The sequence below is a fragment of the Haplochromis burtoni genome, unplaced genomic scaffold, assembly GCF_018398535.1.
Source record: "Haplochromis burtoni strain Fernald_Lab_line unplaced genomic scaffold, NCSU_Asbu1 Contig_155, whole genome shotgun sequence".
In the NCBI taxonomy this organism is placed as follows: Eukaryota; Metazoa; Chordata; class Actinopteri; order Cichliformes; family Cichlidae; genus Haplochromis; species Haplochromis burtoni.
In genome coordinates, this window is record NW_024582516.1 from 1,342,879 (window position 1) to 1,360,425 (window position 17,547).

A 17,547-nucleotide genomic window follows, 5' to 3' on the forward strand; every position below is an offset into this window, starting at 1 on the left:
GTGGAAATGCCATCTCAGAAGCACCTTCTGTCCTTATGGTTCTCCGTATGGTCACACTCCCACCTCTGTGCCTATCAGGGTTATGAATTCACTGCAGTAGTCTTTGGCCAGATTTACGTCAAACATGTTCTACCTCATCTGAGACTCAGAAATTCATCTTAGTCCGATCTGACTAAAGCAGAGATTCTGAATATTTATCAGGCTTTAATCTTTAATTGAAGTTTAATCTTATAGTTTTGTGCCAAAGAACAAGCCAGGGATTTTTTTTCTTGGATGCTGTCCAGTATGGTTTATGTTATGCAATGTCCTTTCTGCTTTTCAAACTGTCACAGTAACTCTGATTCTCACTGATAACCCTTGTGCCAAGTTTCCTCTTGCCTGTCTGTGTTTCACATCTAGATTCTAGGATGACGCCTGATTAGTAGTTCAAAGGTTATTTGTAGGCCCTTGTACTGCTGCAGCTGTGTTTTAATCGACTTTTAGTTATTTTGTTTAATCATCATGTGTTTTTTGTAATTTAATCTTTACGAATTAAAACAATTCTTCAATTTCTCTGCCAATTCCTTCATTCGTGGACAATTCACAGCTCATTTTATAACTGCGGTTATGCAGTGGGGCAAATAAAAAAATTACTGGTGCACTCAAATGCATTTCAGTGATCACAGGTTTTCTCACATGGATGTCTGTGATAACAATGGTATTTGGGTTTATTGCAATGAGTTTCCACTTTGGGGTTTTTATTTGCAGTATCAGTACTAGGTAAGTAAAGAGAAATTCTTTATGTGTAAACTGATAAATAATGCAATAATTTAGAGGCTGAATTATAAATTGTATAACAAATCTGTGCACTGAAGGACAGAGAAAATCCCAACAATAATATGAACTTCTATGAGCAAGCACTTTGATAACAGTAGGAAGGAAAAGCTCCCTTTTAACAGGAAGAAACCTCCAGCAGAACCAGGCTCAGGGAGGGGCAGACACTGTGACCAGTTAGGGTGAGGGGAGGAAGACATGGAAAAAATGCCAGACATTTTTATTGATGTATTTCCTAAGAAATTAAGCTTAGTGTCCACATTTCTGTAGTGATCTGGAAATCTGAGACATGACAAACCTTTGACGTTCCGTTTGTTTGACAACTTGCTTGTTAGCCACAGTTGCCCAGTTGCACTAATTTATTAAAGATCTTGATTATTCAAATATAATAATGCTTTAAGGACAGAATTTGTTTTGGCATCTTGTAAGAATGCTGTAGCACTGTTTCAAGCTTCGGTTGGGATCCTATAAGCAGGCAAAATGACATATTTTCATGTTTGCATCGTCACTTCTGTATGTGGGAAGTGGACTTGAAGGGAACTGATTGCAATCCATGAGCCAAGATCATCCACTTTTAGCAGAACACTTTGAGTTTGTGTAGGACTAAAAAGTCACTTTAGTATGAATGAGATGCTCAGTGCTTTTTTTCTGTTCTTCTCTTTTCCTTAGTTTCGGGTTGCTCACTTGCTCAGTCTGCAGCTTGGTCATCCATGGTTGGAGGTGGAGCTCTCCGTGGTGCTGAAAGACTTATAAAGAAGGTCTGCTCAGCCTGGGCAACAATTTAAAAAAAAGGGTCTGACCTTGCAGCTGTGCAAATGTACACATAATGCAATTTCAGTCTTTCAGTGCTGAAATTAATTGTAGATATATTTAAGCTAGCCTCCAATTCTATATCTCTAAGAGACGGCGCGTGCCTGTCTGTCTGTAGATACTAAAACAAGCATAACCCAGGTATGAATAACAATTTAATGCTACAATTTTACTGACTAGGAATTGGGGGGGAAAACAGGGCTCTGGATGTAAACTGCAATGGAAAGACAGAGGCACGAAGCATAAGTAATCGCCGAAGACAGACTTGTGTTCCTCTGTCAAGAAAACAAGGATCCGTGACTCCCTGAAGGAACATGCCCATGTGTTTTATTGGTCTCATTTGCTGCCTTACATCTCTGTCTCCCTCAGACTACTCTTGCTCATGCCTCCTGTTCCGCCCTCGGTCTCACCCTATCACTCAATGTGTCTGTTCGTCTGTTCCCATCCCCCTCGCTTTCCCTCCCTCTATCACCTTCCCTTTCCTTCCACACGAACTCGCACAAGATGATATCTAACCCACCTCGCCATCCGTCACTTTCTCTCACAGCCCATATTTCTTCCTGTGTCTCTGCGCACTGCGAGGAAGCTCATTATGAGACATTTCAGTGCTGAGCATCACCTGTGGGGCCCTTTCTATTTGACACCTGTGCCGCCAACGAAAGCTTCACAAGTCTTATTTCTTCCCCTTCTTTCATTAGCAAGGGATGAATAAGCGCAGAGCAATGGAAGTCAAGGCGCTGAATAAATCACAGCTATAAACTAAGCCATATGGCAGCATATTGTACAGGAATGACTGGGAATGAGAAAGCACTCCTGCGAAAACTGACAAGACCCAAAAAACATAAGGAGAAGAATATGAATGTACTACTGGAACAGACGAAAATCTGCTCGTCCTGTTGAAGCCAGCAAATCAGACTTTAATCTCTCTGCCTCTCTAGCTTTCTGTTGCGTCGTAAAAAATGAGACAGTGTACCGTTTTTTCTCCTTTCTCGATCTTAGGGAGGAGAAAACCAGCTAATAGCCTCAGGCTTCAGGAAGAGGAGAGCTAACAGGCATGGGTAGCAGGGGTCAACACAAGGTCTTGGAGAGGCAGAGACAAGAGTCTGTCTTAGTGAGCCAAAGAACCTTTCTGTATTACTGTGGGAAGAGTGCTGGAAGATTGGCAGATTCCTGAAAACTGCCTTTTTGCGATGTACTGCTCTCATCAGCCGTCTCTGTGTGCTATCGGTATGGTGACGATTCAGCCCTCCAGCCTTCAACAACTCATTTGGTACAGGTTTTTCTTTAAAACATGGGGGGTAACTACTATTGTCTACATATATGATTAGTCACATCCATCAGTGTGATCAGTGCTAATTAAGATAAACCTGCATTCCAGCTACTCATTAAGCTTACAGCCTTAATGAGAGCAGAAATATGGCACAAGCTCCTTTGACCAAAATACACTTGAAGTGAGTCATGCCTTTTAAAGCGCGCACATACAAACACAGCAACAAAGTGGTAATTTGCATGTCAAACTACCTTGTGCTTGGGCAAAATGTCCTTTCAGCACTAAGAGAAAACCCAACAACCAAAACACAGCTGATTTTGTCGGTTTCCGTAGCTGCAAATGACCTGTTTGGACGCCTGCTGTGGTGCGGCACAGAAGCTATAATTGAGAAAACAACAATTGATGAAGCAGTCATTACATGTGTACTCTTCCATACAAAGACTGAAAATAAACAGGCAGAGATTCAGAGATTCGCAAACATCCTATTTAGTAGCTGTTCAAGTAAAGCTGCTTATTATTTTGTTTTTTTGACAAGATATAATTTCAAGAGAGCATCCTGATAAAGAGCCCGTATTTTTGGCCTAACAACTGGTGCCATTACCCATAAGAACCTTCAGATACTGTCACTACAGCTGTAAATCAGGCATTCAAAATTAAGTCGGCTTTCTGCATTAACGATGCTCCAAGGCTTCATTTGTCATTAAATTCTACCTGAGCAATGGCTGGTACAAGCAAAGTGTGAAGAGTGAAGAACAGAGGAAATGAAATGCATCTCCCAAGTAGCATTCTATTAAAAATGCCCAAAAAAAGAGCTTTGCAAACAAAAGCAAAGAAAGAAAACTAAGAGATTACAGCAGTACTGTTGCATTTTGGGATTAATGTTCGAGCTAAATGGTAATGCCAGGCTCACAATGACAATGATTACATGCTCAGTTACCATCTCAGTCACACTGCATGCTATCACTTCCCAATTAGCACCAAAAAGTAGATATGAGTCTGATGCAAATGTTCAGTCTTTGAAGATTTTTTAAAAAACACAATGTTCAAGTTCTGCAAATATTGTCTTAGAACTACATTTAATGGGTGTAAAAACTGGCTGCAATTTGCTCAAAGTCTTCATGTCTGATGCCAATTTGGTGACAACAGCACAACTAATACTTGCATTAAATTATAGTGAATAAGAGATTACCCTGTGTTCTGGGCAGTGTAGCATTTAGAGATGAAGACTATGTTAAACTAATGGAAGTAATGTGACTTCTCCAAGTTGAAGTAAACAGAAACCGAAGCCCACAACATAAATCTGTAGGATTATGCAGAAGCCACGAAATATAAATCATTGTGCTTTGTCACTATGCTCTGTTGCAAGGATCAAATCAGTTTTGCTAAAATTGTAGAGCTCTCTCTGACCCAGCATCCTGCTGCCATTGAGGGACAAAAAAGCCTTTTTTCCTTCTCATTACCAAAAAAACCCTTTGCTGTCCCCTTTGAGTTACAGCGCAGATGTGTAACACAGGCTGAATACAATGCGCGCATAGCAGCAAGGACCTACAAGAAATGAGAAATGTGGACTTTCCCAAAAAAAAAAACTGATGATAAAATTCCCCGCATGCCAGGGCTGATGGTTCTACATCACATCTGGCCTTTTTTTCCCCCTCATTTGTGAGTTATTATATTTCACTTTCCTCTTCTTGCAACGGCAACTGTCTATTTGATGAGATAAAAATTAAAGGCAGAGGCGAGAAAGAAAAAAAAAAAGAGAGAGCAGGACACGGAAGGAGCTGCCGATCATCTTCTCACGGATTAAGAAACTCTGGCGCCTATCTCCCCAATGACTCAATTAATTGAACAAAGTAACTAATCATGCAAATTGTGTCTCGGCAGGAGAGACAGAAACAAAGACAATGGCAAAAATGAGGGAGCTGAATTTAGCAGGTGATGGACGAGCAAAAGGAATCGGTGGGGATGTGGGAAATTCATGTTTGCAGCAGATTACATCTAGCTGTCTTTGGTCCAACTTCACTATTCAGTGAGTCTAACTCAAAGGAAAGGAAGGCAGGAGGGCTGAGATATAAAAGGGCTGTACTGAGTACCAAATCTGTGTCTCCGTAACCAGTAGGTGAGGTCCTGTCAGTTGCAGGCATAATAAATCTACAAATACTCCAAGGACGTTTTTCAGACGAGCAAAGTCGAAAGAACTGACACAGGCCACATTACAGGTACAAGATTTCCAGAAAATTTCAGAGTGAATTACAGTCAAATTTGTCACTGCAGTAGATGAACAATGTGCCCTGACAGTCTTTGATTTTCACAAAGGTCTAGCAGCTCCTTTCAGACACAGACCTCATATATCTTTATCTTACTGTAGTTCTCACATATTAGCCGCATTCTTATTTTTCTGTGCTGCCCGTGGATCCATCAATCAAGGTCACAAGATGCTGCCGTCCCCTCAAACGGAAATAACCCTTTACCTTTTTTTCTAGGCAGGGAAGCTTTTAAGAACTGCAAATAAAAATTTAAAAAACAAACAAACATGTTTACAGACACCTCTCAGGAGAAAGAAAGACACAGCAGGCAGTAGTGTTGTCTAATTACATGGAAAAAAGAGTAGAGAGGAGACTGAGGGACAATCTGCATATCAAAGGTGCTGTTCTAGGAACCTTTGAAGATCAAACACTGAGTAGGGCTCTTCAGGAGAACCATGAAGCCAGGGTCAAGGTGAGGTGATGTGACTCTACATTTTTCTGTTTGAATTTGGCATTTGGCAAACTGTACTCTTATAAATTATCACGTGTAATTTAAATATAGTAATTCACACATACCAAAAGAGGATTTAAGTTTCATTAGTTGCCCCCCTTCAAGCATGCGTTAAAACTTGCTGACTGGATCTCAATTTGCAATTTTTAAATGTATGGCAAGAATTGGAAAGTGCGAAATTGAGTTTCCATTGCTCCTTCACAACTTTTAATGTGACACTAGCTTCATCACAGGGGCAAAGTGATGAAATCCGTCTTTCTCCCAGTAGACAAATTTTATTCTCTAAAGAAGCTAAAATTCATACTGCATTAAAGTTTAAAGTGGATTGCTTGCCTGATAAATGGCTTCATTGTACATATTTAGCCCCAGAGAGGTAATCAGAGCTTAATTTTGCTTTTGAATCTAAAATTCAGAAAATGTTACTTACTAAATATTTTCTTTAGTGCCATCAGTACCTCTGACAGTGCATGCACCGAGGCTGCAGTTCGTCCAGAATTGATTGATGGGGGCAGTGCATGCCTATGCACGTGCTCATCTATCCTTACATGCTTAAGAAGAATGCCTACAAGCTCAAGAAAAAACTATACATGGAAGATGGCGAATAGTGTCACTGCCGCGATAGCTGCGCCCTGACTCGTCGATAAGAACGGCAGAAAGAATTGGGTATGGAAGACTACTGCTATCGTCAAATCAAATCTGCACCACGGGCTAAAATGTTTGCAGTGAATAACTCTATGAATGCTTAAGCTAACGTAATGTAACTTAATGTAATAATGTAATGTAAAAAATAAAAATGACTAACAAATTAAAATAAAATAACTATACCTCAGCCTTTTCTCCCTGTTTCACTTCCTTAAGAATGGCTTCTTCACCTAATTTAATAATGTTATATCTAGTAGTAGCATTAGTGGGCTAAAACATTTCAGTTCACATCCTAATTTTTTCTCTCTTTATTTTTAATTGTAGCATCACATTAGGTATCGAGATTCTATTGCTATCAGTGCTGGTTATTAAATTTCTAGTGATGCCTCTGTTTAGCCACACTTAAGTAAGAAATTATTAAACTGTTAGAAATTCATTAGAAAAAATGTGAAAATTTTGTCCAGGTTTCTACTTCACTTTATGACCCAGCAAGTCATAAAATCACTCCCTTATTTTGTTGCAGATTAGGGCTGTGCGATATGACCAAAATCTCATATCCTGATATAAGAATTCTATCGTCCGATAACGATATAAATCGCAAAAATGTAACATTTTCTGTAAATTCTGTGAATCTCGGGCAGCTCGATTTGCGGGAAGTGTTTCAAGCTGCGCCTCATGTACCTGAAGTTGAGTGTTTTAACAGATGCATGAAACTATACATTTTTAGACATAGGTTTTAACGGCCACCGTTTTCTTTGTGAGTATTTATTACACGGCGTGCTGCGGGGAAAAGCCCGTTCTAACGTTTGAGTCTAAGGTTTATTTTTTAGCAGCTGGCGGCTCTTTTTTACGTTTTTTTTTTACTTTTTTTACTTTTCATTCAGTTTATTTTGAAAAGTCTCAACAGGATCTTGAGCTTTATTGTGAAAGGTTTATGTGGAACACGTGATGGTGTTACCGTCATTGTTGCTAACCAAAACGCATAAAAACAGGCACTTGTCCGTCCGTAGTGTGGTTATATTAAATATAAGAGAAAGAGAGAACTTTAAGAAATTAATATAGCCACTACAGTGACCATCAAAACGATGAAAAAATATTGCCGTAAACAGTTTATTTTGCGACACCACGAAACAAACGATAGCGTAAAATGAAACGATAGACGTTTTTATATCGTCATCCGATGTATATCGTTATATCGAACAGCCCTAGGTCAGATTACATTTCTTTGAATTTTGTGAGTACAGATCCAAACAGGAATCATTCCATCCTCTACCTTTTATAATACATGCTGCCATTCACAAAACGCTCATTTGATCATGACTGGTTAGAGGATTTTTGTGGACATCCCATTACAAATGCAGGCGTCTGTTCTCCTGTAAACTCTCATGTGTGACTTCCAGCCTGCTTCACCGCCTCGCCGCCCGTGTCTGCTGCTGCATGGACCAAAGTCCGAGGAGATCAGCTCATAATCCCCAGCCCCTTGAGGCACCCCCAGAACAGATAACGGCGTGGCATTGGTTTGAGATCACATCCCTCTGTGTGACCTGTAAACCTAGTGAGCTGTCTCATGCAAGTCAACAATGATACACTTCAAAAAGCGGACGATCCAGGCTGCTGGATACATGAACATGGCACAGCGAGGGAGCTTAGAGATGAAAAGCGAGGCATGAAAACAAACACCAAGCTGATATTCACAGCAGAACAAGTATTTCTTTTGAGCAACATTCACGACAGCTGTTAATAATCGGGACATCGCCACTGACTTTCCCTGCGACTAAAAATAGGGACTTTTAGCTCTTTAGTGTTAAATCTAGAACAGAAATCTTTGAGGTGCTGCTTTCAAATTCCCAGTACGACATTCATATTTCATTTTTAACCAAGAAATAAAGTGAATTACTGATTTGGGGAAATTTGACAGGCTCATTGCTGGCCTACAGGCGTGAAAATATGATGTAATTTTCAAAACCCATGTTGCTCATCCCTGCATAGGTACTACAAGCGCTTCCTGCCAATGGATGACAGAGAGAGAGTCCTCTAATTACTTCAGAGCATTTGCAATGACACTTGACAGACATTAATTTCGACATTCGTCACACTGGTACATACAGGCTGGAGTCATAGCTGTCACTGTACATTTGATCCAGTATTAAATGGGACCTACTGTGCACACTTTCTCCTCCATCATTTTTTTCTGGCTCTTTTATTCTTCTTCTTCTGCTTGCTGGGTTTCACTACAATACATCAGCTGAACAGCTCTTGTGCTAGCACGAGTGGGTGGATGAGAGGCAAAAGAATGTAAAGACCACTATAAACCTTTAAGGTAAAAAGGCACTTGCACATGCGTTGTGCAGGTAGCATGCGATAGACCTGAACAGGGAGAAACTCATTTCTAGCTGCACATTATTCGCTGACATCTACTACTGTAGCTTTGCATGATTCAAAATCTTTTGTTATGCTGGACCTTGGTGCAGCCTTTCAGCTAATTGCTAGTTATTGTGATTGGTTGCCCTTGCAACGACGTTTAAGAGGCTATTTTCATTCAGAGTTACCGGCACATTTACTGATCTCATTGATTGAAACTTTGCCCATGTTTTGAATAAACATCCACTATTGTAACAGTATATGTACAGCACTGTGCAAAAGTCTTTAGCCATCCCTCATTTGTTACAATTTTACAGGAAAATGAGATATAGAAAAAAAAACATTCAGAAGAATGAAGTTGTTCTCCATGAGATGTTTTCCAGATTGTATTGCACGGTGGATCAAAAATCTGAAGGTACTTTTTTGCGTTCATAATTCCATTAATCTTGACAGGATTCCCAACATCACTTTGTGAAATGTAGCTCCAAACCATGACGAAGTCTCCACCATGGTTTACAGGTAGCTGTAGACACTCATCGTACGTCCTTCTTCATACATACAGATTTGGTGATTTAAACCAAATATTGCAAATTGAGATTCATCGTTCTCTAAGACCTGTTGCCACTGATTTTCGTATGCACTTTGGCGCACCTCACCCTTTTCTCCCTGTTTCCTTTTGTTAAGAGTGGTTTCTTGACAGCCAGCATTTCTGATGAGGCTTCAGTGAACAGTAAATGGATCAACTGAAGGATCAGATGGATGTCAGAGGTCCTGTGTCAGGTCTTTGCTGGATTTTTTCCCCTATTTCTTAAGAACATGACTTTTAGATGTTGTTCATCTGCCACTTCTTCCTTCATCCTTTACTTGTTTCCTCAAGTGTTTTTGAAGGACACACTTCACACGATGCCAGGTTTTCTACTAATAACTCTCAGGAATTAAATGTTGGTGCAATAATAATATTTTATGCCTTTCAAACTTTTATCTTTGCCATTTTTTGCAGTTTCAAGTAAAGAAGTGAGACCAAATCACGTGTTTTCTGCAACAGGCCTAAAGTTACACTTTAAAACTGCATCTTTGCTAATTTGGTGTTACTTGTGGACACGACACTGGTTCACCCCTTGAGCCAAGAGTCTTTTTCTTATGCCGGAATCCTTAATAGGTCAGTGTTAAATGGCTTAACAAATAAAGAAAAAACATTCATCTGAAAAAGGTCATGTGCAAGGATGGGACTAAACTCTGGAAGACCTTCAGAAAGCCTGAAGAATTACTGTTAAACACCACTTTAAAAAGTTACAAACAGTCCCCTCATAGGCAAAATATAAAGAAATGAGGGGTGGCTTAAATTTTCTTTGCAGTGCTTTATAACACAAAGTAATGAAAACTAACAGTGCCCCTTCATTAAACACCATTCATCAAAGTGTGTTTTTCTAAGTCGTTTTCTTCACACTAAGAAAAATAGAGGCATTTGGCAGCACCCCCCCCCACCCTCCAGAGCCTATTAGGTATAGACAATAATTAGTAGGATTTTCTTGTGAATGTTGGTGTTTTCTCTGTACATCAGCACTCTTGCACATGTCTCGTGCTTGTCTTTGTGTGACACTGATTGGTGCTTTTCCTGGCAACAGTCCAAACAGCCTTTCCTCCACTAAACAGGCGTGGTGCTGCTGGTGAGAGAGATGAGGGCTCGGGGGTGGGGGGTTGGGGTATGTGTGTGTGTGTGTGTGGCGGGGGGGTGACATCTTTTGACATCTCTGTCACATTATTTCATCAGCCACAGAGGAGACTCATTAGGTCCTTTCTGACAGATAAAATCACATCTCCAGCACAGCGCCGTGTGATGCGGTTCCTATATATAAAGAAAGGTGTGGAGGCACAGCTGGTGAATTTTTAAACTTGCATCCAAGGCAGCAAATAAAGTATCTGGAACGGATTATATTCTGTAATTGCTTGTGATTTATTCAAGAGAAGCAGAGCAGTGGATGCTTAACAGCCCCACCAAGGATTGTGTTGTGCATGATTTGTATTCCTTCCCATGGACACGCAAGCTGAAATTCTGGGTAAAATGGAGATAAACTGAAAAGAAGTCTAGTCTGGAAGGCAGGAAAAAAAAGACCCTCTCACACACAAACTCTTGACACGCACAAGTAGAAAAAAAAACTGCTATCCTTGACACATGGTTTGAGATACATGGAGGACATCTGACAGAAGATGTAACAGCCTGCCTCACTCGTCCCCCCTCCTCCTCCTCAGCATCAGCAGCACGGCACACGCATAAAGGAACAGAGTAACATCTGGAGCACATGAAAACACATTTCTTGGTCGTACGCTTCAGCCTTGAGTCATGTTCAAAAATCGCAACAAACACAAGAACATCTCAAGTCCAGACATAAAAAAAAAGGAGGAGAGGAAAGTCTAGAAGAAGTTTGCTTTTGTATTTATCAATATTCATTTCCATGTATCACATATCAAAGTTTCCCACTACTTTTATGGGGCGTATAGTACAAAAATAAATGTTTAATACATACAAGCGCACGGAAAAAAAATCCCCGAGGTTTAGAGGGCTCAAACCCCATTTGATCTCCAAAGATTCCTGGCCTGCAAGACCTTAAATATTTATGGACTCCAACTCAAATACCCCTGCTGTTGCCCACACTCACAAAAAAGGGCCTGAGATGCTTTCTATTCCTAATCAAATTAATGACAATAGGCAACACCGCAGACACAGAGATCCCTTTTTGATAAAGAAAGGGACGATGTCTTTTTAATAAAATGATCAATACACAAATCCCTGTTTTTAAAGCTTTTATATTTTCAAATTTAAAGCTGCTGACGCCAATAAATAAATAATAAACTGCTATAATTTCAAGCTAACACATTCCAAAATCTGCACGACTTCACAGCTATGTGCCAGTTGCTCTTGCATTGTTGCTGAATCTGTGGTATATGTTGCTTTTTAGAAGAAAAAAATCATAACAAAAATGCACAACATCCTTTTTACAGTCACATCTGCATCAATAAGTTAAAGCAGCCCTCCAGTATATTTTTTTGATCATCTCTCTCAGCCACTAGTGCTTGCAAGTGATCACGGCTCAGCACACTGAGCGTGTGAATTTGCAGTTTTTGGAGTTCCCATTTCTGCAGAAAGGTCTGATAAGGCTGCAGGTACTGAACAAAAAAAGGAAGGATACTGGACTACCTTTCCCTGAGAAAACTCATTTTTCTCATATAAGAACATCTTTTTCTTCTGTCTGAATTTTCCAAAGACTAAACTCAAATATAGCAGCACAAAAAAAAATCCATCCTGTAAGTCCACAGCCGCTGGCAGTCTCTCACGGACTCCCTGGCCTAATAGCTGGCAGATACAGTCCGGAGCCCTTAAACAAGCTCTTCAACAATATGAGCCCACTTATAGACTCGCTGTCTTTTTTTTCTTAACTGTCTCCTGCTCTTTGTGCACCTGGGTTTCTTTGCGTGTTCTGTCTCTTGACACTTACGCCTTTGTGCTCTGTGTCCAAATTTGGCTTCCCTCCCACACTGTCTACATGCAAGCTGCAAATCTAGAAAGTTATACAGCGAGATCTATTTCCAGCCACTGCACAATATACATTTCCATTTTCTCTGTTGAAGAGGGAAAAAAAAAAGAGCATAACGTGGTCTTTCTATACAGTGCACACCAGCCACAAAGCAGCACTTTAAAACCTTTATCGCACTCCACAGATGTCTAGGAGACAAGGAAGGGGGGGGGGGGGGGGGGGGGGGGATCACGGTATAACTGACTGTGTGCACTTGTGTCAAGAAGTGCCAACTGGTAATTAGTGAACCACTGGTTTGCCACCTTGTACTTAATTACTTGTTAAGTCATCTTTCCAGTTTCTTGACTGAGGCAGCATTGCTCTGTGGCAGAGTATGAGTGCGCACACAGCTCGGAGAGCCTCGCTTCAGGATGTATAATACCAACTCTATTATTCTGTTACAGCATAATAACAGCCGCTAATTATTATTTAATCTGCTGATTATTTCCTCAGATAACCATTCAGTCTAATCCTCTAATCAGGATGTTTCTTTTCCCCTGACCCACAGAGACCCACGGAGATACAGAAAAGCAGCAAATTGAGGTAATTAAAAAAACTCACACTGGATAATGAATGACATTGTTGCTTGAAATAAAAAAAGACTAAGAGAAGAGAAGACAACCCCCTAATTACCCAGACAGTTTTCCATTTGTAAATTGTTTGCCCATAAGTAGAGCTTGATTCCGAAGCAAAATTACTCAGTGAGTTTAGACATCATACTGTGAATGAGCTCAAATATTTTCTTTTCTCACCTCACGGATGCAGAAATGAACGGAGATCATACTGCGTGCGCACAACAGAAATCTGCGTGTTAATATGCAAAACACCAGCAAGACAAAATTCACATGAATTTGTGCACTCTGGAACACAAATGGTGTTTGTTGCAACTGCAATAACTCACTGGTATATAATTATAACTGTATGTGAAATGAACCGCCGAAGCTCATATCCTTGATAACACATTTCTTGGCAGTGTGAGCAAACTTCAGCAGAATTAATAGGCTGTATTTCAACAGACAGAGCAGCAGAGCAGGTGCAAAGATGGTTTTGAAAGAAGCAGCCAGGGCTCAGCAGGTGACTTGATTTAACACTTCATCATCACAGGATCAACAACAGAATGCAATATTACAGAGCCGATAATTGCTTGCTGACAAATCTGAAATTTTCTATGTACGATTACATTTCACGCATATTTCAACTACTTAAAAAAGGCCCTGCGCTCGCTTTAAAGCGATCGGGTTGCATCTTGGCATGCGCGAGTCACGGCTTAGTATTTGCAACTTGTATTTTTATGCCAAGCACAGAGCGACATCAGCATAAAGAAAATGTCCTCGGTGTATCACGAAGCCCGAACGATCTGTGTAAACTTACATCGATGATTGCGACGCTTCCCCTTGTACATGGTCATTATGTACCGGTCCAGCTTTGCGCTCTTTCAGATACTTGAGAGGCAGAGGGCGTAAGACTTCAGCGTGCTGCGATACTTTCTGACTGGAAATAAATTAGCCCTTCAGACGGAGAATTGGAGGCACTTCTAGAGCGAGGACCATACCATGCTTAGAGACGGGAGGGGGGGAGCGGGCTACAGTGCACTCTCCCCCATACAGACATCAGAGCCGGTCAAACAAAGTAAATTAGGAGAAAACAGCCGGGAAGACAGATTATGATAAACTCCTTTAGTTTATATGGCTATAGAATAAAATGCAACCTTTAGATTCACTAAATACGCAAGTAAATCTTCCAGTTGTGCCGAGTCTTCGGTATTTTGACTAGATTTTTGAGTCACAAAAATAAAATCGTTTATTGTTTAGTCATTTAAAATTCAAATTTGGCATCATACATAATACATACATATACGTAATACAAGCTGTATTTTTCGTTGCTCTGTTCAGCCAATAAGATAACATTAAAACACTAACAAATGGGAAAAACACTGCGTATCTCCTTAAAATGCAATGTTCTGCTGATTTCGTGTGAACGATATTCTGGGACGTGCCAGATCACCAAGACAACAGCGGCAACCTCACCAGCAAGACAAGGCATCCCACTAAAACTGATAACAATCTCAGTGGGTGGTAACCCCCACAAACAACACTATGTCCATTGCTCATTGGAGCAGAGCTGGTTTAAGAGATCCCACAGTACAAAATATTGGGTACCCAGTTTAAATATTGTGGCAAAAGGCATGTAAAATTAAAAGCATTATTAATTATCCCTTAATAATGAAAGTGTCCTCCTTAGGGGGAACATTTTTAACATTTTTGGTAAGTTTTCCAAAAGTTTCCAAGATAAGACTGAACGTAGCAGACCTGATTTAATAAGATAGGTTTCCAGGTGGGCTTTCAGATTAACTGTTCTACAGAGATACCACACTAATATATAAATTCTTTGTGAAGATGTGAACATAATTTGTTGCCAGTATATTAAGCTTTTTTTTCTAATGTTTGTTTGGGGTTTTTTTTGTTTCTTTCAAGCTATCTATGTATTACTGAAAGATTTGGAGATGGGAATATTTCAGATATTGTGTCAAACTAGCCTCCTTATTGTCACCATAGAGGAGGATTCATCAAAACTGTCATGTTAGCAAAACTGTAGGGGTGAAGCTACTTGGGCACTGTGGCCATGTGGTAAATTATATTTTAGCAGTGGCTGTATGCTTAACACTTCCGTTTTGGATTTGACATCATGATGGCACTACTGTAGGTCCTGGACATTTCCCCTGAGGCGATTTCATGGTAAGCCATTTGACAGATGTCCAGACAATTTTCCTATTGGCACTATGCAGGGAAAACCTGCTGATTAGGAACTGATATTGTGCTGGGCCATAAGTGCCTGTACAAATGTTCATAGCAATCCACTTTAGTCAGGACCAAAAGCGGACCTAAGGACTGTGTATGTACGTAGCTACCAGGACGTCTCCCTGTTAGTTAAATGCTGCTATGAAGACTTTGTTCACCACTGCTATCCTGATGTTTTGAAACCAAAACATATCAACGGTATATTCATCTGTACTCTTTTTCACTTTAACTGAGACCATCATTTACAAAAGTAGTAAAATGTTGTACTAAAAAAGTCAGTGAAGCCATAAACTAATCAGCAAAGTGCTTATTTAGGTTTTAGATAAAGGGAGCCAAGAAGTAATGTTTCCATGGACCTTTAACCAGACTGAAGTACTGTGATCTGCTACTATTTATACCATTATTGGTCAAACTTTTTGGGGCGTCCTCGTGACCTTGTCCCTTTGCCAGTTTGCTGAATACCAGCTTGTCTGTTCTGCCACAATCCATCCAGCAGATGTAGCTTAGCAAGTGTAACCACTTTGTCCTAACTGTAGTCGAACACTTGGAAAGCTTCAGGACGTCAGATTTGAGTTTGTTATGTGTTGCCAATACTTGAAGTTCAAAAGGCAGTGCAGCGAGCATCAGGGGAATGGCTCCAGGATTTGAAGATGCCTAGTTAGGGAAGACCATGTCTTTTTTCTGTACAGAAGAATACTAAAGTAACACAGCTGCCATGTAAACAGCTAGCTTTGTGTAGATGTATAGGTCTAACATTTGTGTTGAGAGAATCGAGGATATTTGCAGCTTTGCTTATTCATTTTTCTTAATTCATGGGATTAGACTGCCGTCACATGTTATTTATCTGCTGAGATAGGTACATTTATGTGCCTTCTTGAGTTCATCAGCTTATGGCGTTAACCCGGCTAAGTAACAGACTCACATTGATGTCCACATTGCTGGCATTACTCAAACTTATGAGCCTTTAAAATGCTTCAGGTTTGTCCGTATGCTGGAAATAACTGGATTGTCATTCATTCAAAGGGCACAATGTTGCCATGGTACATCCTTTTTGATTTAGCACAACAAGTAATATTCAATCTGATAGTTATCTTACACATGTGCATTTACTGACACTGGCATAAAAATAATAATACACTCCCTCCACAGCCTCTAGGCAAGCTTGAAAAAGGTGCATCTCATCTTACTTGCAAAGGGGATTGTGTTGCTAAGGAGACAAGGGGAAGGAAGCAGGATGGATGTTGATTTTGTGTGATTTATTCCAATATATTACTTTATTGTTGTGTGGGGTAAAAAAGCACTACGTGCCCCCTCGTTTTTGGCTGAATTGTTCAGTGAGAGAGAGCAAAAAAGAAATCACTCTGAAAACTAAGATCATGGAAGAAACAGAAATTCAATCAATATTGCTCCACTCTGAAACTGCTGCTGCCCTAACATGCCCCCGGTGACAAATGGTCTTCTTTATATTTTCACTTTGAAACCTAGAAATGATGAAGACCCTCAAAGTAGATCTTGTGAAAATGGGCAAATCAAATAAATCAATACAGGCTGTGATTAGTGGTTCACACTGAGCTGTAGGTCAAAGTCATTTGTTGGGAAACCTTCAGCCCTGTGAACCTTTTTTATGGTAAAATGTTTAAAAAAAAAAAAAGATTATAAACCATTTCCATTCAACTGCAGCTAGTGATGAGAGAACCAGATAGGGCAGCGGGGACATCTGCTGTCCATGATGGATTAATACAACAAGAGTACAAAACTGAAAACTCGGCTAATCAAATGGGTAATAAAATGAGATTTTTTTAAATACACAAGGCAAGCACTAGAAATGCACTCCGACTTGACTCAAGGTCTTTTCATCGAGCTTTAGGAAGGATAAATATCTGGGCAAGGCTAAATTCCACATTTAATGCTTTTCTTTAGTTTTTTTGTTTTACAAAATACCTTATTTTTTTTTAATTAAATGCGTCTTTGTCAAGCACACTTCAGCAACCTTGTGAGTGGTGAAAACAGCAGCATTCCCCTTTTTAGAGCAGTCATGAGCATTCACATTTGATGTTTGAAGTTTTATGTTGAATACGTCAAAACTGCAGCACTCTGCACCTGTTTAGTAACTAAAGTTTGAATAGCAAGCTCAACAAGTTGAAGACCTTAGAAGGTTTAAACAAAATGCCTAAGATTTCTATAAAGTTCGCAAAGCCGCCGATTTATAATGTATTAACAAAGGAACTAATGTATTTCTGAAAGGAGTTCAGATAAAATCTTCTGCTTCTGTCCTTTCTGTTGCCTTTTATATTTTTTTCATTGTCTTTCTAACTGTTTCGGTTTTTCAGCCACCAAGTTGAATTTAATTGTAGGGTCATTTTTAACTGGATATAGCTGAGCATTAACTGGCTGAATGAGATATTTATTTCAGGGTCAACTGAAAAGGACTAGGAGAGTGAATATTGCCCCAGCTTTTTAAAAACGATGTTCACCTTGCAGCCTATTTGCTGCATGTTTAAATAAGCCAAAGAAGAAGAAGAAGAAG

At 39.9% G+C, this 17,547-nt stretch overlaps 1 protein-coding gene across 3 annotated transcripts in view; it reads right to left on the reverse strand.

Annotated features, from left to right (window-relative positions):
* Positions 1 to 17,547, reverse strand: part of LOC102311505 (RALY RNA binding protein like) — a 116,383-nt gene that overhangs the window by 27,194 nt on the left and 71,642 nt on the right. Inside the window, exon 1 of one of the 3 annotated variants that reach the window (XM_005932088.3) lies at positions 13,594 to 16,656. The exons of the other annotated variants lie outside the window; for them this stretch is intronic. Within the exon in view, the coding sequence (XP_005932150.1) occupies positions 13,594 to 13,630 (37 nt within the window). The 5' untranslated portion in view covers positions 13,631 to 16,656. Of the gene's footprint in view, positions 1 to 13,593; positions 16,657 to 17,547 lie in introns of those variants that run through there. 3 annotated transcript variants of the gene reach the window in all.